The sequence below is a fragment of the Tachypleus tridentatus genome, chromosome 6 (assembly GCF_004210375.1).
Source record: "Tachypleus tridentatus isolate NWPU-2018 chromosome 6, ASM421037v1, whole genome shotgun sequence".
NCBI lineage: Eukaryota > Metazoa > Arthropoda > Merostomata > Xiphosura > Limulidae > Tachypleus > Tachypleus tridentatus.
The window spans coordinates 39911779-39936065 of record NC_134830.1 but is presented as its reverse complement, the minus strand read 5'-3'; the positions used below and the strand labels follow the sequence as shown (position 1 = coordinate 39936065).

The following is a 24287-nucleotide window of genomic DNA, read 5'->3' as shown; positions in this document are numbered from 1 at the left end:
TTAATCAAATCAAAAATGTTATGTAGAATACGATAATGTGATTTCAGTATACTTTGTTGGTCGCCATCATGAATTTTGGTTATGGCGAGGCTTTCAGTTCGACAAAACTCACACTAAGAGGTCGGTTGTTAAGAATATATTAGACTTTTAACAGTAAAGATTTTGCATTCAATATAATATGTACAAAATGAAGCATACTTGCATTTCAATTATTAAAACCGTATTTTTTAAAAACTATAGCGATACATGCGATTGATTGAAAAGTCGTATTAAAATGTACTTGAAAAAAAAAGTTTTCTGTGGTAAGTAAAATTTTGTGAAGCTATGATCTGAGAAGTTTTCGAAAAATTATCATTCTGTAAGAAAATTAGAGACACGTTGGTTAAGGCGTTCGACTCGTAATCTGAGGGTTGCAGGTTCGAATCCCGGTCGCACCAAACATGCTCGCCCTTTCAGCCGTAGGGGCGTTATAATTTGACGGTCAATCCCATTATTCGTTGGTAAAAGAGTATCACAAGAGTTGGCGGTGGGTGGTGATGACTAGCTGCCTTCCCTCTAGTCTTACACTGCTAAATTAGGGACGGCTAGCACAGATATCCCTCGAGTAGCTTTGTACGAAATTCAAAAACAAATACAACGTTAAAACCAGGGGCTCGATTCCCCTCGGTGGACTCAGCAGATAGACCGATGTGGCTTTGTTGTAAGAAAATAGACATACACTCTTCTTCAGGAACTTTATATTTTTATTTTTGTTTTCAGCCCCCTGGCGGTCCGCCAAGCTAATGACCAGATGATGATGATAGAGAGGATCTTCATTAAGCCTGAAGGTTTACCACCACGATACTTTGTAAGGTAATTTTTGCCGTGAATGTCTAAATTGGATACAAAAATCAGTTCTCATTTTTGTCACAGGTTCATGGAACTCAAATCTTATAGAAATATGTTTACTTGTCAAAATTAAGTTATTTTAAAATTTCTTAATACGGAATATTATGTACTCTATTGTCATTTGGATATTAATATTCATATTAAAGTCAAGAAAATTATAATACTTTGCTAATCTTTAAACAAATGAAGAAAATTCCACAATATTTTATATTATTTTTTGCGGATACTTCCCATGTGTATTTTGTAAATATATACACACGATATCTTTACATACAACACTATCCGCATTCTTGTTACAAAACAGTGTTTTACAGTTACCAATAACTGTACAATTATTCCTGTCAAGCAATGAACCTCCAAGTTTGAATTTTTTTTAAATCAAAGAGTATGGATCGAAATGCACGTTTTTAATTTTATATTAGAATTTTTTAAGTCTACCAAGGCTTCAGTTATTCTTACGTTATGCTTACTCAGCGAAAGGCACGTGGAAATAATTTCGTTTGTTTTTAGTGTTGTTGAGATAAATAGGAATTTATATATTAGACAAATATAGATAGAATCTATTTCCTGAGTCAATTACATTTGATCTTTTACTGAGCTTTTCATCGTAAGGTTATTAGAAGGCTTAAATTTAGAGTTGATGTGTTATATTTATTGGATGACTATGTTTAGAAGAATAATCACCTTTTCGTCCAAGAGAAATAATTTCTTAAAGGAACGTAACTTGCAGTATTATGACAACCAATATTTGTAAAAAACTATTTAAGGACAAAATAATGAAATTTTATCCACGTGGTACGTGAATCGCTCAGTTAATACATTTCTTAGAAAATACAGGTATGTGTACGGTAATCTTTTCCAATTAGATGTTTAGTTGACCACGTGCATGTTAATGATAGTGGACTTTAAGAAGTGATATTCTATTAAATCATTTCAAATACTTACAACACAAAATGTATACGTTTGAAGTTAGTATAGAAATTAATTAAATCATTTTCTTTTGTTCTCTTTTTCCATACCAGGCATGTAGCGTTTGCTCCTAGTAAGTACGATTCGTATTCCAACGTTGGTTTTCCTCAACTGCAAGATCTTATGTTTGCTTTAGACCCCATGGATAAAGAAAAACAGTGGCAACAAATCAGGCGACATATTTCGGACTTGATGATTATTATTCGAGCAGCCGCGGATTATTTGGAAGAAACTGAAATTATTTAAGTATATCAGCTTTTACGGAATTGTCTTTTACAAAACATTTGTTTTTAAAATGTTAATATTTACGATATCTGAAGTTGTATTAATTATTTGTCAAGTTGTGGTTATAATTGGTTTTTTATTTGATTTTTTTGATTAAAGTGGCACAAAGTACAATTATGAAAATGCATATCAATTCATTAAGACTAGATCTCGTTAAGCTATTCATTGAAATAATTTCCTGTTTTTATCAGCTTCTCTTACCTTATCCTTAATCTTTGGACGGTTCTAGCCTCTCTCACACCTGATTTTGACAGTTTGTTGAGTGTAGCTCATTGCGCAAAAACAGCAGTTAATAATCAAACTTGCACATTTGCTTAGAACAGGCCTCGAGAAATTGCGGAGGCCAAGTAGCCACAACGACAAAAAAATTCATTGTGACGCCTATTATCTAATCCCATTTTGTTAGTAAGTAGGGATGTGCTAAACAGAACTCAGATTTAGAACACTTATATTTTTGCGTTCTTCGAGTCCGAAATCAAACTTTCTTTCTGGGAATTTAATGGTGTGTTCAGAACTCCATTTTTTAAAATTAATGCGGTAACTCAACACGCTTCTAATTTTGCGCCATTTTTGTCTTTTTCCCTCAATTGACCCAGGGATTTACAGCGCTAAAATAAAGGCTCGATTCCTCTAGGTGGGCTCATCACATAGCCCGAGGTGGCTTTGCTATAAGAAAACACACACACACACACACATATTTAATTAACCCAATCGTGTGCGTGTTTAAACTTGATAGCATTCATTCGTTGCTTTGAAGTAAATAAGTATATCTAGACCCTATTTCCCGGTACATACAGCAATGAAGTTAGGCCAAGCCTATTTTCATTGTACAGTGTTGTAGTGATAAGTAGACCAGACCTATTCCGAAATAACCTATTTTCATTGTACAGTGTTGTGGTGATAAGTAGATCAGACCTATTCCGAAATAACCTATTTTCATTGTACAGTGTTATAGTGATAAACAACCAGACCTATTCCGAAATAACCTATTTTCATTGTACAGTGTTCTTGTGATAAGTAGACCAGACCTATTCTGAAATAACCTATTTGTCCTATCAACACCAGTGATCATTTTCATCTTACGTTTATTTATTGCAAGAATACACTTAAGTTATAGTTATTTGGTCTACTATTTTTAATAGTTGTTCATATTCAAGTTAAACTTGTGTTGTTTTATACAGTTCAATAATGAACCCTTTGTTTCTTAGTGTAAAACTGCACTTTCCGTGTTATAACCACACAAACGACTCAAAATATATTCCATAACTTTTCTATATCGGACCTGGATCCTAGGTCGGAAAGTATTTGTCGAGGTCTGGCTTAGAAAGATATCGGACCATTAAAATCAAAGGAAGCAAACGGGAGCAGCCAGAAGCGCTTTAAGAGGGAAAATTTTAAAACACAAATACTTAAATGCACACATTTAATCTTAGAAATAATCAAAATCAAAGTTGCAAGTGTTTAGTGAATAATTATATATGTCATTCACTGCCCCAATCAGCTAAAGCTTACAGGTTTGTTTTTAACTTTTTAACATTAATTTTTAACTACTGATCAGAAGGAAGGCGTCCAATCAGTTTTGAACCGATTTAATGAGATTGGCTGTTAACTGTATATTGCAACCACAGCTGAAAACAGCGAACAGTGTTCAAAGCCATCGCGACTCAAACCATAGCCCTTTTCATCCAGTACGTAAAGTACTATACCACGCTCAGCCTTTAAGTTTTGTTTTGTTTTGAAAAGCCACATTGGGCTATTTTTTATGCACAACGCGGGGAATCAAACCAAGGATTTTAGCGTCGTAAGTTTTAGGACTCACAACTTCATGTATATTAAAAGATATGTAAAACGTCAACATATTACATCAGGTCATCCCATAAGTAATGTCTGAAAATTTAATACAGAAAGTGTATCATCATTTCTGTCTTTTGTAGAAGGCTTTAATGATTAAAATATGTAGTAGAACGTGTATAAAAATGTTCAGACAAATAAAAGTAACTAACCCAACTCCTCATTTTCAGATAATTATTTAAATAAAACCTTATGAAGATGGATGAGTCTGAGGAACACATTAGGCATATAATGCTTTATGAGTTTAAAAAAGCAACAGTGCAGCAGAAATTACACGAGACATTCAAGCTGTTTATGGTGCAGAGTCTCTCAATGAAAGAAAAATGTCGAAGGTGGTTTCAGAAGTTCAGATCAGGTGAGCTTAAGTGATGCACCACGTTCAGGTCGTCCTGTTGAGTTTAATGATGACATGCTGTTGGCTGCACATGATAAAGAATGTGCTGTAACAGTTGAAGAACTAGCACGGAAGCTTAATTCAACCCATACAGCAGTTCACAGTCATCTGCAACAGCTTGAAAAGGTATCAAAACTTGGAAAATGGGTCCCCCATGATTTGACAGAAGCTAACCTTAAAGCAAGAGTGGACATTTGCACTTCTCTGCACTCTTGTGAATGTAATTCACCTTTTTTGACAGGTTAATCACTGGAGATGAAAAATAGATATTTTTTAAAAATATTAAACGCTGCAGACAATGGCGCAGTGCAGGTAAACTAGCTAAAGCACAGCCCAAAATTGTCCTCCATCCTAGGAAAGTCTTGTTAAGCGTTTGGTGGGATATTGTTGATGTGATCTACTTTGAGTTTGTGTCACTCAATATAACGATTACATCAGACTTCTATTGTTACATTTAGAGTGCTTGAATATTGCACTGAAGGAAAAGAGGTCTGCTTTGATCAATCGTAAAGGTGTTGTGTTACACCAGGATAATGCACGGCCCCATACAGCAAGGTTCACATCTACAAAGATTGAAGAGATAGGCTGGGGAAAACTTACACATCCTCCTTATTCTCCTTACCTTGACCCATCTGATTATCATCTTTTCCGAAGTTTGCCAAACTATCTTGATGGAAAAGAGCTTGGAAGACATGAAAATGTTAAAACTACCTTCTTTACAATCTTTTCCTCAAGACCACAAAAATTTTATATAAGTGACATTCAGATACTTGTGAATCTTTGACAGGAAGTAATTAATAATAATGGAACATACTTTATTGATTAAATAACAGTACAAAGGTTTGAAATCGTTTTTCGTTTTCTGAACCTCAAATCGGACATTACTGAAGGGATGACCTGATAGAAATGAAACGGTCTAAAGACAAGTAGTTTCACGATATCCCTACTCTTCACTGATATTTAACTTTTTTATCAAACCACCACAAAAAAGTATTATAACTTCCTAAAAGATTTGGTTTAACACAACCTGCAGAAAAACACTGGTTTTAGTTTCTTTGCAAACACAATTATCTTATTGTTAATTAAAAATAAACAAAGCTGTAATGACCATTAAGAGTTAACATTTAAATGATAATATATCTGTTTTCTTCTGGAGCCCCAAAAACATATAAGAAAACCTATCTTTACTTTCAAATTATTTATTTGCTCATGTTTAATAAAAATCAGTATAAGTGAATTATTCTGTTAAACGTACTTACTGCAATAAGTACACGTCTTCATCCGAACATAAACAATAGAAGAATTGTTAAACGAAAATCAGCCATAAAATAAATTTTGATATGATTTAATACAACGCTTGAATAAGTATTGTTCATTCACTAAACAGGGCAACAATACATTCCATAAGACAATTGAACTTCAGGTATCTGTTTTATTGTTGGTGTAACAAACGACAACAAATCAGTTTTTCATTTACATTGTGAAAACTGAGAACGCTAAAGTATTACAGTCTGTCATACACTTCATACGCAACTGTATGTAACATGGCCTTTATCATATGCAACTTTACAGAAGTCAAACTGAGGTATCTAGTTTATATCTCAGTTAGAATATGGTAACAGAATAATAAGAAAAAGATGGTTATTTATACTGTTATAGATTTACTTTACATTTCAGTCGAATAGTTACCACTGAAAATCACATGGCGATGTCCAAAATAACGAAAATAAATTTTAAAGGTAAATCCTGAGATACACTATAGTGAGAGAAAATATCTTTGGAATGTAACAAAACGTGTTTTGGAATATTTAATAAAGGGCAAATTGCGAAAGAGCTCTTGACATACTATTTTAATCGTGGGTATCGCCGATTAATTTGGTCACCTTATTAACGTAATATTCTTGTACAAAACAGGGATTTACTTTTTCGTATCACATAAAACAAATTCCCTTAATTCTAATTATATGCTAAAGGCACATGAAATGTTGCAAACATTACGGAACGAAAAACATAGCGGCAAGAATTTTTTGCTTTTCTCTTGTGTTTTTTAACATTGAGAAAGTAGTACCACGCAAATATCAATCTATAAAAAATAGCTTCGTTTCAGATATCGACCTCCTGTCAAAGTGGACGCCCTAGCTGAGGCGGAGGAAAGTCTAAACGTTGACCTGAGCTTCTTTCCTGGACGGTTTGTAGATGATGTTGGTGAAGATATAGCGAAAGCTTTCTTTTTTCTATCTTCTGATTTCGCCACGTAACCTGAGGCTTCAGAGCTAATACAGTCATCGGAATGTTGTTGCTGTATCTATCAATTTTCAGAAATCTCGTTTGTTCTTTCGTTGCAATTATGATTTATATCAGTTACAAACCAAGGCTCAAATTCAATGTCTTTGGCTGTTTCATGCGTTGGTTTCCAGTTCAAGTTACCACACAACCCAGTTTTATTAACTTGTTTCAACAGAAACTCTCGGTGGGAAATCATAACACTATCAAGCTCATCTCTACTGATCTCTATCACTTCTTTCTCGTGTGTGTCGGGAGTTGGAAACGGTACTCTGGGAGAGACTGATGTGTTTTGAGCAGATGGTGGAAAAACAAGGGAATCAAGCAGAAGTGGTTCCTCAATCTTTCCTCCGTGTTCTGACTGCTGCATAAGTTTTTTATCGCTAGAATGATTGAATTGGTTTGGATTTAAAAGCAGGTCATCGTCATACGAATGTTCTTTTCTCATGGTCGACTCTTTAGCGGTATTACTTGAAATGGCACCAGACATTGTACACTTGAGCCCGTCTTTGAAACTAGAAGATACTAATGCGGATCTGGTTGCATCTACGACTGTACGTAGCATCTCTTTATTCGTCACTTGGCTTAATTCTTTGGTTTCCTGACAGGTATGGTCTACGGAGTTTTCATGCAATTCGGGGGATTTGCAAGGTGGTTGATGTTTTGACCGAATGGAGACTGGTTGGGTAAAGTGTGTTTGTTCCGTTATTTCTCTAACTGAAGGATATTGCATAAAATTTCCAGAACTAGTGTAACTACTTCCCATTGTGTTGTCAGCACAAGTTAATGTCAATGACCGTCGAGAAAAGTCTTTGCATAACGAGTGTTCCGGATTGACATTGTTTTTATATTCCGACGGGATGAAGATACAATTTTCCAACATCTTTGTTTGATGCTGAAGATCACCATTACTTAATCCCTCTTTATTAAGGTCTAAAGATACGGCACGTTCAAAAGATATGTGTGGCTGGCTAAGTGGTCTTATAATTTCGGTCAAATCTCCCAGAGATGAAGACTTGAAATGTAATTGTTCATCTGCATTTTCCAAAGATTTTTTATAGGAGCTTTCAGAGTTGTCAGATGTTAGAGACGAATCAACATCTATATTTTGATCAGTGCTCTGTAAATTTGTTGTATAACTGTCTTTTTTAGATAAACCACTGTCCTTTAAAAATGTATTTCCAGACTTATTAGTTGTGGATTTTTGGTCTTTGTAATACATATTCCCTGGTTGATTTTGACGTTGAATCATGATCTGATGAACGTGAGCAGTGGTTTGAACTTTCCGATTACGAAGCATGTCAGTTTCTTCAGACATAATCTTATTAGTAATATATTGTTTTTTATTTTTATCATTGTCTAACAGGATGTCATTGGCAGAAATGGAAGATGAGCTTAATGACAATTTAGATTCTGAGGACGAACAAGACTTTGCTTTAGCAAGGTCATCAGTACTGTCTTGTTTTGACTTAGACATCTGGAGAGACCTTCTGGTGTGGTCAATGCCTTCTTCACTTAAAAGCAAACTTCTCTTGCTTCTTTGGTAAGATCTCGTTGATTGTTGTTTCGGAAAATTGTCGTCTTTTCCTGTTGTGCTTGTCAGCATTCTTTCATTCAAAGAACCAGTTGGAATAGTAAGCGAATTTTCTTGTTCTTGTTCCAGAAAGTTCCTTGCTCTGCATGTAAACTTAGAATTATTTCTTAGTGTCAACTGTCCTGCCAGATGGCTGAAAACGGAATCCTTTCCGATTTGAGTAAGATCGTCAATAGACTGGCTACGGTACAGAGGATGGAAAAGTATTTGTCCTCCACTGTTAAAGCTAGATGATGTGAGACGTCTACCAGCTGCAGCCATAGGCTGGGTTCCTTCAGAAGTTTTCTCAATCTCCAGCTGGACATCATAAGGAGAAGCATAACTTAATATCGTTAGAGCATCCTCGTATACTATACTGGAGAAAGACACTGTGACCTTCAAGATTCGATCACCTGCGTAGGAAATAATACAGTCAGAAGACAATAGAATATAATGCTGGATTTTTAAGAGCTTATGTTATAGATAGTACCAAACTATAAGGATGTAATTAGTAAAAAAAGACAAATACCTGTCATATCTTTTTCAAATATATAGTCGTGTGTAGTAAGTATACATATTATACATGTATTGAGGCACAAACGTTACACTTTATACAGAGCTTTGTGAAAACATATTTCAATAGAAATGTTTTCTAAATAATTTGTTTCAGACCGTAATGTTTTTTTTATTGAATAGGTACAATAACTTGGTTTCGCTTACTCGACCTATAAATAGCTCTACACGCCAACAAAAGTATTATGAAACAAAGACAACATTTATAAAGATACCATTTTTCTGTTGACTTTAAACGCATGAATTTCAATCACTATTGTTCAACGACACCCAAAAATACTCAAGAAATATGCATAGCAATAAAGATTTTGCACTTCCGCCCAGCGTGTGTGTGTGTGTGTGTAGTTCTTCAAACGTTAATAATAACCAGTTATATTACCTCAGCCAGTTTTTTACGCAAGGAAAATACACATAAGGTTAGCGTGTATGTAACTACTAATCACAAGTTCAATAAGCAAAAAGTAGGATAATCACAATTTCTTTACTTTTTCAATATGTTATTAGACTAAATGTAATATGTCATATATTTTGGATTATGATCCTATTGTTCAAGTGGAAATCATTTTCAATCTGTTATTTGACTAAACGTAATATGTCATATATTTTGGATTATGATAATATTGTCCAAGTGAAAGTCATTTTTTTTTCAAATACCAGAATAAATGTAATCAAAATGTTTTTATTTTTTATTTTTGAATGCTCTTAAGAGCTGTGACTTTATTTTTTTTAAATTAAAACTACAAGTAGTTTGTACTAAGCGCATTTCGCTTACAGTGGCTCAAAAACATTTTTAAATACTACAACATATATGAAATTATTCTTCAAACTTCAGATCCAAAAAAGTTTTGTTACATTAATGTGAAATAAACAGTTTCAAATTTTATTTCATTTTATATTTATGACAAATCTACTAAGCGTATATTCCGCCATTCTTAATTTTGACTACAGGTCAATTTATAATGGTTTAGAGCAAAGCCACATAGGGTGAATTAATATGTCCATCGCTGGAAATCGAACCCTGGATTTTAGCGTTTTAAGTCCTTAGATTTACCGCTGTTCCGTTTGAGAACCTACTGGCCAGGGTGAAGGCAGTCGATCAAAAACACACTACCACCTACCATTCATACTGAGGAATTTACTGTCACAATTACTGCGCGATCACAGCTTAAAGTGGGAGAATACGAAAGTAACAGGCCACACGGTTAACTCGTGCCCCTTTAACAATTTAAGAAAACAAAACATTCATCTTTGCATAATACATAAATGTTGAGAGGCAAACATTTACGATGACCAGATATCTCGTGATGTCGCTTTAATAGATTGCACGGAACTCTTATTTCGACCAGATCTCTCGTGATGTCGCTTTAATAGACTGCACGGAACTCTTATTTCAGAAAGTGGGTGAAATTATATAAAAAATAACCGATAAAAGTGCAATATAAATCGCTTTTAAAGCAAGAGTCCTCTTGTGAGACAACGGTTAATTTACGACCTTACGTCGCTAAAATCCGGGGCTCAACACAGCAGATATAACAATGAGGCTTTATTCAAAAATAAAGCAAAAAAAACATAAAATAAAAAATATGTATTTATTATATTCATCAAGAGACTAAATTATTCACATTAATCAGTATTAATTAAATTAACTTATAAACTGCTAATACGCATAACTGTACTTAAATGTTCTGAGCTCTTAAAGTCAAATTTATTACTTTCTGTTATTTTAACATTTACAACAGTATTAAGAAAGATAAGTGTTTGAAATAAATAAACTTTATGTTGAAAATTCGATATCCTAAACGATAAAATAATTCGCATTTGAAAGTTTCGGTTGTGCTAAACAATTGTGTGCTTATTTATTATTGCTCATGTATTTGAAAAAAAACACCTCACTTTTTGGTCTCCCTGTAATGTCACACCTAAAAGGACTTTTCTTGTAATAGTCTAAATTTTTCTCGAATAAAAATAGTATCACTGTATTCGGTTCTATCTGTTACGAAATCAAGTTATATATTTTTTGAAAATCTAAAGTGAATGTTAAACGGACACGGTCATAATGTGATGAAATATAAACGTATAAAAAATCTCTTTAAAAAGTAATTAAACTCATTATAGTTGTTAGAGAAATAATTCGTCAACGTTTAAACTAAATGACCTTCGTATGTCCAGTTGACATATTTTTATATTCCACTTTCTACAGTTTTAATTTATATATGAAAATACATTTGGCGACTAAAATATCTTACCTGCTTTGATTTTTCCAGATTCGTTTGCAGGACCTCTATTAAGAATATCTTTTACAAATATTCCATCTCTCATGTTCCCGCAGATATTAAAACCTAGGCCCGTGAAGTCATACCCTCGCAATGGTACAAGAACTCGCTCCAACTCCTGTACAAGGTTTTGGAAAATAAAATAAAACTACATATATATTGTCAATTGTTTTTTATAAAAATATTAGAAATAAAAATAATTACACAAGTTGATGTATCACTGAAGATTTTGAAGCAGACTGCTCCTTTGTTTGTTTTCGAATTTCGCGCAAAGCTACTCGAGGGCTATCTGCGCTAGCCGTCCCTAATTTAGCAGTGTAAGACTAGAGGGAAGGCAGCTAGTCATCACCACCCACCGCCAACTCTTGGGCTACTCTTTTGTCAACGAATAGTGGGATTGACCGTCACATTATAACGCCCCCACGGCTGAAAGGGCGAGCATGTTTGGTGTGACAGGGATTCGAATCAGCGAATCTCAGATCACGAATCGAACGCTCTAACAACCTGGCCATGTCGGGCCTTTGAACCAAAGAGTCAATTTAAAAATACGTGGAAAATACCAAAGTAAATACATAAAACACGGATGCTTGCCTTGAAGTATTTCGGTTTTATTGTAATCGTTACCCTAAAATCGACGTGATGAACAAAATTATATGTATTTTTAAGAAAAATGTATTATATTTAAACAATGCACATTAATAAGGACTTTACACGATGATGAAAGATGAAATATTGGTTTACATACATACAGATCTCACAGTAACGTATGGGGACCAAATAAAAATATAAATACATACCAGTCCAACACAGGTATCGTCAACAGCTCTTGGTTGTTTAGGAATGCTGGGAAACTGGTTTGACTTGGATATTCTGGTCTTCAACACATTTGAAGAGGCAAAGCCGTCCTGCAAATAAAGCCAACATAGAGGCCACTGTGTATTCAGTGTGCATCTCCACTTCGGTTAGCGCAGAATTCAGTGCATTATAAAATAGTAAACAACGTGATCAGATATCGTGTGTCTTTTATTAGAACACGTCTTAGCATTTAGATTTCCAGCCTGTTGTTCTGTTCATTTCAATCAACCGGATATCAGCTGGTGGTTAAGATATTTATAAATACTACTGAACAGGGTACATTAAGCTATTTAGTAGTGCTGTATAGTTTGCTCTCTTAATTAGAACTTCAAGGAGCGAAGTTAATGTTGTATTTAAACATTACTATATATATATATATTATTTGAGTTTAATTGCACATAGTTTCTACATGGGGAAGAATCTTATGACTTAGTCGCTACAGCATTGGAGAAATATCTTGTTGTGTGTTATTAAACTGAGAGCTACACAAAGAGCTACCTGTGTTATGCTCATCATGGGTATCGAAACTCGATTTATAGCTGTATAAGTACACAAATATACCGCTGTGCTACTAGAGGCTAGATAATTTTGAGGAAAAAATATACCAGACTTATTTGGAAGGATATAATAAAAGTGCGTTTTTCTGAAATAATTCGTTGATCTTTCATGAGGTACCACACTCTGTTTGCAAGCTCATTTCTTCTATTCTCTTTTGGACTGAGAGATTTTACGAAAGCTAAACTTCATGTTATTTTTTAAAGGTGAATTTTTAACAAATTTAATAATTGTCTTAGAAACTGTACTTTGGTTAGGTATAATTCCTGCGTGGTTGCCATATCTTTAAGCTCTTTAGGTTTTGAGTAAAAAATGAAACAAAATATGCGGGTCCTCAAACTCAAGTTCCTCTCGGTTGTTCGGCTGTTTCCGTAACGTTTTACAACTATGACGTAATAGTTGCCAAACACGCTTCGTTGCGCGCTGACCATTTTGTTTTTTTCAGTGCTGGTGCTTTATGTAAATCTATCGGTGCTTTTTTCGGATTACATACTTTGTGAGACTATTTTTGTCTTGATATTGCTACTTTATGTTTGTTTTATGATAACATGGTTTACTGCATTGCTTATGGTTGTAAAAATGGTTTGGAATCGGGCAAAAGCTTCTTTTCGTTTCCGTGCAAGGAGAAGGAACCGGCAACATGGCGACAGTGGTTGCGGATGGTCAATAGGAAGAACTGGACTCCTTTACACCGTGCAAAGCATTGTAAAGATCACTTTGAAAGCTCATGTTTTGTGTCGGATACCACTGTTTTGGATTCCGTGGGTTTCAAGTAGGATCATAGTTTTGGATAAACAGTATCTTTAATTGTAGGTTAAACTCAAATATACTATTTTAGGTTTAACTGCATTTTGAAAAATATACACTCGTGACTTGGCTCCTCATCACGGAAGGGACCATTCAAGTCAACAAATTCATAGTATGATGCTTCCAAGACATCGATATTCAGGCAATTTTCATCAAAGCCTCGAGTCTGGATAATGCACTCTTAATCTTTTAATCGGTTTTACACCTTGTCGTATGAGCGACAACAAACGCTCTCCTGGTTGGCATCTGCTCGCATAAACCACACCTACACCTTGCACAAACATATGGAATATGTCATATAAATTATACATTTATGGTAAATATTATATTAACTATTCAGACTGCTACATCTAGTTTGATTTTATAAACAGAATTATGACATATAATTGAAATTCATTTTGTTACGAGTCATAAATACCCGGTACAATGATTGTGGAAGGGTCGAGTATTAGTTACCATAGTCGGCAAAGTATAAACAAATAAAACCCAGTCTGTGATACCAATAATTTATAAACACCAGACAGGTTTCGAGATGATTAAAATTGCACGTGAAATACTACAGACTATATTTGTTGTCATGACTTAGGCTTACCGTTCTTCCACTGGAGGTATGACCGACTCGAGACCGCCCTGAGCGCTATCAGTATCACTCACAGCTCCGCTACTCTCGCTCGTGGAACTGTTCTCATCACTAGAACTTGTCAGATCTGTGTCAAAAGTAACTGTTCTAGGTTCGTTCAGAGTAGGTTCGAATTGATATGGTGCTACTCGACACTGTTCAGAACACAAAGTCAAAACAAACTCTGCCACTGTTTCTCCGTATGCACTGGCCATGTTTATTTACATTCAACGCGCTGGTGTTGGCGGTTTGTTTGGCAACCATTACGTCACAGTACTTTTCCTAGCGGCAAACGTAAAAACTAAAACATTCGGATTGCCGCTCGGAAAGGGCTCTTTCTGCACCAAGTTCTGTGTTTCATTTATTAGCACATATTTTTTATAAAAAATATGAACCTGCAAAATTAATCAGTATGAGTAGTTCTTTTGACTGCAAAGTTTTCTTTTTCTGTAAAATTTACCTTTAAAGATACATCAGACTTTCGTTAATTCAAAATAAGTACAATACGTAAACATGTAATTATTGGCACTGAAAGATGCTTTCAAATTCCTAATGATTTGTATCAACCCCAATATTCCAATACTTGAAACCTGTGCGAAATTCACACTGTTTTACAATCAAGAATGACAGTTATTTATATAAATTACTTTTTGTACTGATGATGTTATTAACCACAAACGGCGCACAATAACCCATTTGTGCTCTGCCCACCGTGGGTATCGAGACCCAATTTTTAACGTTATAAGCCACGCTGATGTACAGTTCAGCCACCGGAAAAGTGTTACCTAAATATATTGCATATGTTGATAAGCAAACGTTATTTCTTTGAGCACCTTTATATAATTAGTTTTAAAACTGATATAGGAAAACTTGCCAAATACAATAGAAAATGCTTGTAATGTACTTGCACATTTGAGAATAACAATTTCTCAACACTGATAACAACAGATTCAGATAAACTGAAGAGTAACTGTTGAAGCAACGTCTTAAAATATTATTGTTCAATTCCTGCAATAAAAATATTATTTAGAGAGTTGTTTTCATGTCTCTCATGCGTTCCACATCGTCTGGATGTTTTTCACTGGTTAGTCTTCAGATAGATTTAATAGTTGAACGAGAACTACAGGAAGGAAGTGATTTGATAACAATGGTGCTTGCTTGTAGATCACATTCAATTATCGATATTAATGTTAACTTCTACAAGACAACTTCTTTTCTTAGTTTTATGTTTCTCAAAAGACAATGAAGGAAGCCGTAATTTTTTGTTTGTTTGTAACACTGCACAACAATTTTTTTTTAAAGTTTTGCTTCCTGAAAAGTTTTGCTGATTGTGACAGGTACCTGGTGGGTATGCACAAATATAGTTTTGATTTTGCTTCATCACGTAGGAACTCTGAGAAATAGACAGTTAACTGTTTACCGGCAATAACGTATTTAATTACGTTTATGTTTCTTATACGCTATTAAGTTCAACATAATTAAAATTGTTTTGCTCCTGATTTTCGTTTGTATTCAATGTCCGGTGCATCACGTTGCAGTGTCCAACAGTAGTCAGCAAGCATTGACGGATTCCAGTTGCCCTGATATCGTTTTTCCATTGTAGCAAAACTGAAGATTTTGATGAAACGGTACGTGATGGGCAAATTTGGATGTGATTTTCGTGATCAGCAGCCAAAAATCTATAAGGAACACCAAACAGTGTTCAAGAAGCAAAAACGTTGTTGCGCAGTGTAATTAAACACAAAGCTACACAATAGCCCATTTGTGCTCTACCCACCACAAGTATCGAAACCTGGATTCTAACGTTGCAAATCCACAGACATATCGTTGTCCCACTGGGAGGAACCTTTTATTTTGCATAAAACAGTAAAACATCAAAGTGTATTTCTATGCTCTAGCCTTTAATACACATTCAAAGTGCAAACAGCTAAATCATTCATCAAGTGTTATTCATAAAACTAGTCCTGCAGTTCTTGAGGAATTATATTCTGTTCTTATGTTATTTTGATTTGTTTCTGTGTTCTTGAATTTATCATTGTTACCTCTTTATATAAAGATTCATTGTTTCTTTTATTACTCACAAATCATTTTATTTATCGTAGGATGTTCGTTTGACCTTGTGTAGTTCTGTTTTAAGTAATATTTTATAATTTTATTACACCCTTACACCTATAATATATACATAAGTGTGTTATCTGTTACTTATTTATTTCATTAGAATGTTTGGTTGTCACCAACGAGATTGCACGTGTCTTTAGAATTTTGTTTCATGTAAGGATTCACTTTACCCGTACCTGGGAAATTCCCATCAATGAAGGGTTACTAGATATCTCGGTTTTACTGACCTTGGTATTGCGGCCTCTGTCGGACACTAACCCCGTTGGAGTCTGGTCTGTTAAAAAAAAAAAAAAAAAAAAAAAGTGTTTAGATTATCATACCTTACTTGAAAACCATTTATTTTTTAGCTTGAAATGTCAGAACTTATAATTCTACAATTATTGTGTTAAAAGTTATGTTCTACCTTACAGCACGCAGTGAAATTATGCATATATACATGAGTGTGTGTGTTTGCATGAGATTGTAATATACGTATTGTATGCGTATGTGTGTTTTACAGAGGGTTGAGTTTACTATGTTCTATATTTACACGATTTGCGTATGTAAATCAGCAAGGCACGTGACAATCATAGCCGATTTTAAATAGTGGTGGAGTGAACGATATCAGTATTAAATGTTTTATACTGTGATGTCACTGGCCGTGGGTCAGTTTTGGGAAAGACATGTAACAACTTTTTATGATGCAAAATATTCGTATTCTCAGATCATAAATATTTGTTTATTTAGAATTTTTATGAAGAGAATATCTCTTGTATTTATTTGCGTTATAAAACGAATGACTGTGGATCAGCTTGTGTTTCCAAGACCATCCATAAAAAAGACCTGCATCGTCTTACAATAGGTGAAAATTCACAAACATAAAAATCTGGCAAAGGTCTTCCATGATCCAAAGGTCCAACAGTTTGCAATATAATCAAGAATATATATTTCGAAAAGTGACACATTTCACGTGTACTCAAGATGCTTCAACAACATATATATTCAACTGTTGCGAGTCTTAAGCAACTGAAGAATGAAACGAGTATTCATGATAATCTATATGAAGATACACCACTCGTCAGGTGCAACATGTATAGATTTCTTTAAGATCAGACTGCCAAATGGAATCCATCCTCCTTGTACATTAAATGGCTTATGGAAAGAAAGTGGGACGGGTGATATGCTTTGGACATGAGTTAATTACAAAGGAACACTGCAGCTTTTTTTTTAATATGTAAGATCGTCAAACAGAGCATGAGTGGATGGGGAGGCATGAACTTTAATAACGTGGATAAGCTCCAAAATCGTTTTGATACAACGTATATCACATTGATTTTTTTATCGAGGTTTAAATACGGTATCTTTAAACCTTTAACTTGTGCAAGCCACTACGTATGTTGTATTTTTCTATTTATCTATGATTTAGAAAATGGATATATATGATCGGGTGTGTTGTTTGTAACCATTGAAATTTTCTAATAAATCAACAAGTTTTCTCAGTGTAAAACTTGAAAAGGTTTAAGAAAATGATAAGAATGGTTTAATAGACTAATTGTATGAAATAATTAATTGTAAAACAAGAGCAAAATTTTGTGATAATTTATTATTATTATAAATCATCTTTGTGAAACAAACGCAATAATCATTACCACTTATTTGTTACTTAAGGAAGTCAGGTTTGTTTTGAATGACTATAGGACAGTATTGCTTTGAAGTTTAATAATTATACATTTTTTCATATTTAAATCAAACATCTAAATTTTACAAGAATACTTTTAATAATTTGTTTCGCTTAGAAGAGCAAGATATTTAAAACAATGTTTCCGAAATAGCTACGTTTTCATATTTTTATTCAAAAGTATAGTTGTCTTTATAATTGATATATATTCCGATTATAGCAATCTGATAACATTTACTTTACAAATATTTCATTCATGATCAAAGAACGATTTCAACATTTCAACTATTGAAAGAACCAAAGCTAAGTTTTATATGTATATATATATATATTTATGTTATATATAAGGGACACATTCATAATTTAATATAAACGGCACCTTCTATGCAATCGTCTGTCCTAACTTTGAACTACTGACCAGAAGGGATAAAGACAAGCTGAAGCACCTGTCTGACTTTTTTATTTGTTTGTTTGTTTTTGAATTTCGCGCAAAGCTACACCAAGACTATCTGCGCTAGCAGTGTAAGACTAGAGGGAAGGCAGCTACTTGGGCAACTCTTTACCAATGAATAGTGGGATAGATCGTCAGTTTATAAGGCTCCCACGGCTGAAAGGGCGATTATGTTTGTTGCGACTGAGATTCAAACCCGCGGCCCTCAGATAACGAGTCGAGTGCCTTAACCACCTGGTCATGCCGGGTCCTGATTTTGTGAAGTGCCAAACGTGATTGACTAACACACCTAAGGATAAGAATGCGGAACGTTTTCAGCGGTACGACATCTCGAACGTCGGACCCTTCAAACCGGACATAGCCTGACTTACCAACTGCTACTTATATCACAACCAAGCTACGTAATGTAATGTTAAGTTAAATAAAAAATTTATTCTTTTTTTCTTCTGATTTCAAAATATTCAGAATCATCAGAATTCAGATAAAAAACTATATTCTATAATTAAAAAAACAACACAGGCGCAATGATGTAAAATAATTAGAGCTTGTATTTTGTATCCTATACAAAAACTTGTTCCGAAGTAAAAATTCAGAGACTAAAGGGAATTGGAAAGCTTACCTTATTTTAAAATAACTTTACATTTGATTAACGTCACTGACAGTAGGACGATAGTAGCTTCTAGTGACAATTAAAATTATTTAAGAATACATAACGTCGGATGGACATATCTATAGTTGTGTTAAAGAGGTTTCTCCTGGAACTCATAACACGATTCAGTTTTAGGTGTGGCTCGGAATGGCCAAGTGGGTGGGATGCTCAACTCGTAATTTGATGGTCGCGGGTTCGAACGCCCCGTCACAACAAACATGCTCGCCCTTTCAACCGTGGGGCGTTAAAAATGTAATGGTCAATTCCACTATTCGTTGGTAAAAGATTATCTCAAGAGTTGGCGGTGTGTGGTGATGACTAACTGCCTTCCCTCTAGTCTTACACTGCTAAATTAGGGACGGCTAGCGCAGATAGCCCTCGTGTGACTTTGCGCGAAAATAAAAAACAAACAATTTAGGTTCTAATTCCTTTCGTAAATGAAGAGCCATTACAAGTGTGTGTGTTTTCTTGTAGCAAAGCCACATCAGGTTATCTGCTGAGCTAACCAAAGGGAATCAAACCCCTGATTTTAGCGTTGTAAACTGGTACACTTACCGTTGGACTAGCGGGGAGCCATTACAAGTGAACATTAAATTAGAATTTGACATGTCATATATGGAAACATTTTTTTATATATATGACGTAGCTTTTTTTGTCTCTAAAATTCCGAATTAGAATATAATTTAATTTTTGGCTTGCTTTATAAATCAAGGATGATAGGAAATTTGGTATTAATATCTATTTTACTTGACTGTGAAACAACTCTTCTGTCCTAATGAAAATTTTCGATACTTAATAAATCATATAACCGATGACAAATTCATTTACGTATTTGTGATAAGGATAACTTAGCGAAAGAAAACACCCACATGAATGCATAATATTCCGAAATAAAAGAAATCATTTGGAGATACGACGAGGGTGATAAACTGTAAACCATCAATAAATTAATACCAAGTCACAGTCAGAGTGGAAGGAATGTTACCTCCGAAAATTCTCAAAGATATTTGGTCTAAAAATATATTTTGGTTATTCGTTTGTGAAAAAACCTTTTAGCGCATAAAACTTTCTTTAACAATTCATTAGAAACGTAAAGATATTTTATCTCGTAGGAGTTTTTCCAAAGCAAGACATTTCTCAAAATATTTCGTTGAAAGAAGAGTGAATATAGATGTTATTTCAGCTTCTAATGCTGCCAATGCTATTTTATGTCTTTTTGTTTTTGTAATTGGCAGCCGTATATTCTAAATGCGAATAATTTAACAGGTCAGTCAGAAAAGCTCCCTAGTGGCACAGCGGCATGTCTACGACTCGCACCGCTAGAAACCGGTTTGCGATACCCATGGTGGGCAGAGCACAGATAGCCCATTGTGTAGCTTTGTGCTTAGTTCTAAACAAACAAACAAAAAGTCAGAGAACAGCCGGTGGTTGACTTTTGGCATTGGTTCGGGACGACTGTGGTTGCTCATAATTATGTTGTAACCACTTCCATCTACAGCAGTATGATGATAGCTAATACGAGTTCTTTTGAAGATCACCAGCAACATTCTCCACGAAAATATGTATTGAATCGCCCATACTCGAAGCTAAATGATCAAAAAAGTTTTCATTTATATTTCTAAGTTTGGAGGCAATGAGGAATTTGGAAAATTATATGGATATTTTGTTTTTTATGCGGATTTTCTGGATACTTGAAAAGCTAATAACCACAGAAGTGTACGAGATTATGTGATAGCTTATTTAAAGAAAAACAGTGATTTTTAAATGGTGAGTGTTCAGTAAGTGTAGTTGGTTTTTATCACATCTAATTGTAGCTGCTGCCAAAAGTCAAGAACTCCATCACTTGCGTTTTTGTCTGTCGCTTTTATGTCGGGCTTTTAAACCAAAAACAAGCCCAAAAAACTAGTCCTAATCTGCATGTACGGTATCTACTATCTATCTATAAAAAATACAACGTTTCATTGAACTGTTCAGGTTATATAAATTACCATCATAAGACAAAGATATCCAGAGGAATTATTTTAAAACAGCTTAAAGGTCATGATTATGTGAACGTTAATATTTGTGAAAATTGAACAACTCTTTTAGAATGTTAATTTCTATCATTTTTAACTACTTTACATCAACTTAATACCTCAACGTGTCAGTGACCTGACATATGAAGTTTATCAACCTTTCTTATACTGGGACTTTCGATTGTTTGTGCAAAGAAATTACTGGAACACCACAAATTACGAGAATTAAGTTAAAACGTTTTTTCTGAAAAGACTGCAGAAAAATTGAAAATACATTGTAAACCAGACGTTTTATATGTTGAATAAAGGTTTCTCAGCTAGTTCCAGTTTCTCGCGAACAACTAAAAATAAATCCTATAACAAAATGTTTCACTTATTGAATAAAGCTTCCTCAGCTCGTTCCAGTTTCTCGAGGACAACTACAAATACATCCTTTTACAAACCCTTTCCCTTCTTGAATAAAGCTTCTTCCGCTAGTACCAGCTTCTCACGGACAGCTAAAATTAAATCCTACAACAAAACGTTTCACTTCTTGAACTGAAGCTTCCTCAGATAATACCAGCTTCTCGGGGACAACTAAAACTAAATTCTATATCAAGACGTCTCATTTCTTCAACAAATTTTCCTCAGTTGGTACCACGTAAGGAAGCTTCGCAGAAAAAGTGAAACCTCTTGGTATAGAATGTATTTTTAGTTTCCAAAGAAAAGATAGATTTTCTAAGAAGATTAGAAAATATACATTAACTATAATCTGTTAGAAATTTCGAACGATCTTGTACATGACACTTTGGTTAACACTGTGCATAAGTCATGGAAATATACTCCTTATAAATGAAATAAAATGTTCTACAAAAACATAACTTCCAAAACGTTTCAGAAACTTATATTAAAACAATAGGAAAGTCGTGACTAAAACAAATTCAAAACCTGCCAAAAACTTGCGCAGAAAATATCCAAAACGCTTACGTTACAAAACTTTTAACAGTGAAATAACTGATTCAGTATATAAAAAAATAAATGTACTTGTTTGTTTATTTATAGTCAAGCATAAAGTTTCTAGTGGTGTAAGTCCGCAGACATACTGCTGTGCTAGTGGGGGGCAAAAGCTGGGTATATATATCTCTTTTACACTTTGTAAAATAACATTTTTTGGGGAGTTGAATTTTGCGCAAAGCTACACCAGGACTATCTGCGCTAGCCGTCCCTAGTTTAGCAGTTTAAGACTACAAAGAAGGCAGACAGTCATCACCACCCACCGCTAGTTCTTGGGTTTGGCCTGGCATAGCCAGGTGGTTAAAGCAGTCGACTTGTAATCTGAGAGTCGCGGGTTTGAATCCCCCTCACATCAAACATGCTTACCCTTTCAGCTGTGGAGGCATTATAATGTAACGGTCAATCCCACTATTCGTTGGTAAAAGAGTAGCCCAAGAGTTGGCAGTGGATGGTGGTGACTAGCTGCCTTCTCTCTCGTCTTACACTGCTAAATTAGGAACGGCTGGCGCAGAAAGCCCTTGAGTAGCTTTGCGCGAACAAACAAACAAAACAATCTTAAAATGAGTTTTTTCGCGTTTAACCAGTGCCCAGAACATAACTTAGAACGCAGTTTATGAAGGCTTTATGTTATACATTCCACTGATGAAAAGTTTAACAGTGGTCACTTTTTTTAGAAATAACTGTAGCACATGCCCTTTTTCATGAGTTGAAATAGTAATTCTCGATAACAGTTATTATGAGTTGAATAGTGTCTTGCACTCCAAGAGCTCAGGAAAAAGCCTGAAGGCGTAGAACCCTAAAATCTTGATTGTAATAACCGTTGTGGGCAGAACACAAATAGTTTATTGTATGGTTTTGTGCTTAACAACAAATAAATGAAATGGTGATTTCTCTAAACGAAACAAAAGGGTCCATCTTTGGGTGACGAGTTGAACTAATTGTTCTCACATTTTTCCATATCTTTTAAAAAACGTGTTTCATTAGAACGGCGAGTTGTTCCTAAACCCAGATTTTCAAATTCATTGACCTCATCTTTGAATTATGAAACAGCCATTTAGAATGGTTTACATAATGTATTACAAACTTCCATCAAATTTTCATTAAAATATTCTAATAACAACCAGCAGCTTGGATTTTAAGAATAGTACCATGAGTAACCATTATATAATCATTTATTTAATTACAGATGTTTTCAATAAATCTTGCAAATCACTCATTGAGTTTAGGCTGCTTCATCCATGCGGGATGTCATGGCTAATTTCCTGAGAAAAAAGAAGGGAACTTTGAAGTCACTAAGCGACCTGTGAGCTTTGAGTTATGTGTTATACTTTAAACTAACAGCTACCCTTAAAAAATCGGTCAACAGGAAACACATGAGACAGTTTTACATTCTAGTAAAAAATAAGCTGTTAACAGAAGGGGGGGTGAACTTTCATATTAATTTCACTTGGTTGTACCTTATACCAACCCAAAAATCATGAAGAAATCTGAAGTAATATTTGATTTGAGGGAGAAACCAGGCAAGTCCCTGAAATGTGTTGTCGTGGAATCCTCTCCTAACGCTCCTTAACGCTTTAGTGACGCGAAATCTGTTCTTTGTTAACGTGAATTGATGGTCTCCACGAATTAGACGACTGATTTTTTATTTGAGAAACATTCCGTCCTTTAGAACTGTACGAACCTGTTGGTGAAATTGACAATTTGAATACCAACAACAGAGTTTAAGTACCCAAAACATCAGTCCAACGATTAGTTCAATTTCAAGAAGCAAGATTCTAGTAACTACAAAAATGCAATACCGAAAGAAGATTCAAGGAAACCTATTCCTTTCTGTTCCATTCAATGTATAAAATCAGCAATAGTTACTCTAAACTACGAACATTGGCAAAAACTACACCATATCATTCCTTCGCAAGAGGTTAAGATTTTCTTAAAGTGACCACAACCTCAAACGTTCATACATCACCTGTATAAAAGACACTAGATTACTACTTACATCAGGTTTGTTTTTTTTGTATAACGTACGACTTATACAGTTTTGAAACACTCGAGTTTCCATGGTGTAAATCTGAAGGATGTTTGTTTGTTTTTTTTGGAATTTCGCACAAAGCTACTCGAGGGCTATTTGTGCTAGCCGTCCCTAATTTAGCAATATAAGACTAGAGGGAAGACAGCTAGTCATCACCACCCACTGTCAACTCTTGGGCTACTCTTTTACCAACGAATAGTGGGATTGACCGTCACATTATAACGCCCCCACGGCTGGGAGGCGAGCATGTTTGGCGCGACGGGAATGCGAACCCGCGACCCTCAGAATACGAGTCGCACGCCTTAACACGCTTGACCATGCCGGGCCAAAATCTGAAGGAACTGACCAAGTGTTTTTTTTCCAGCCATCCACTGTCTTAACGATAAGTCTGAAGACTTATAACACCGAAAAAAACCGGGTTTCAGTACCAGCAGTGGGCCAGCTGTTGTT

The 24287-nt window shown here is 34.8% G+C and overlaps 2 protein-coding genes across 2 annotated transcripts in view; one reads left to right on the top strand and one right to left on the bottom strand.

The window, feature by feature from the left end:
* Positions 1–11243, top strand: part of LOC143252293 (N-acetylated-alpha-linked acidic dipeptidase 2-like) — a 50959-nt gene extending 39716 nt beyond the window's left edge. Inside the window, exons 17-19 of the mRNA XM_076504205.1 lie at positions 760–852; positions 1911–2103; positions 11081–11243. Coding sequence (XP_076360320.1) covers positions 760–852; positions 1911–2103 — 286 coding nt within the window. The 3' untranslated portion in view covers positions 11081–11243. The remainder of the gene's footprint in view (positions 1–759; positions 853–1910; positions 2104–11080) is intronic.
* The window catches only part of LOC143252292 (uncharacterized), a 42722-nt gene continuing 24234 nt past the window's right edge, over positions 5800–24287 (bottom strand). The window contains exons 3-6 of the mRNA XM_076504204.1: positions 16271–16317; positions 11887–11994; positions 11063–11207; positions 5800–8656 (exon numbers count right to left, since the gene is read on the bottom strand). Of these exons, the coding sequence (XP_076360319.1) occupies positions 6696–8656; positions 11063–11207; positions 11887–11994; positions 16271–16317 (2261 nt within the window). The 3' untranslated portion in view covers positions 5800–6695. The remainder of the gene's footprint in view (positions 8657–11062; positions 11208–11886; positions 11995–16270; positions 16318–24287) is intronic.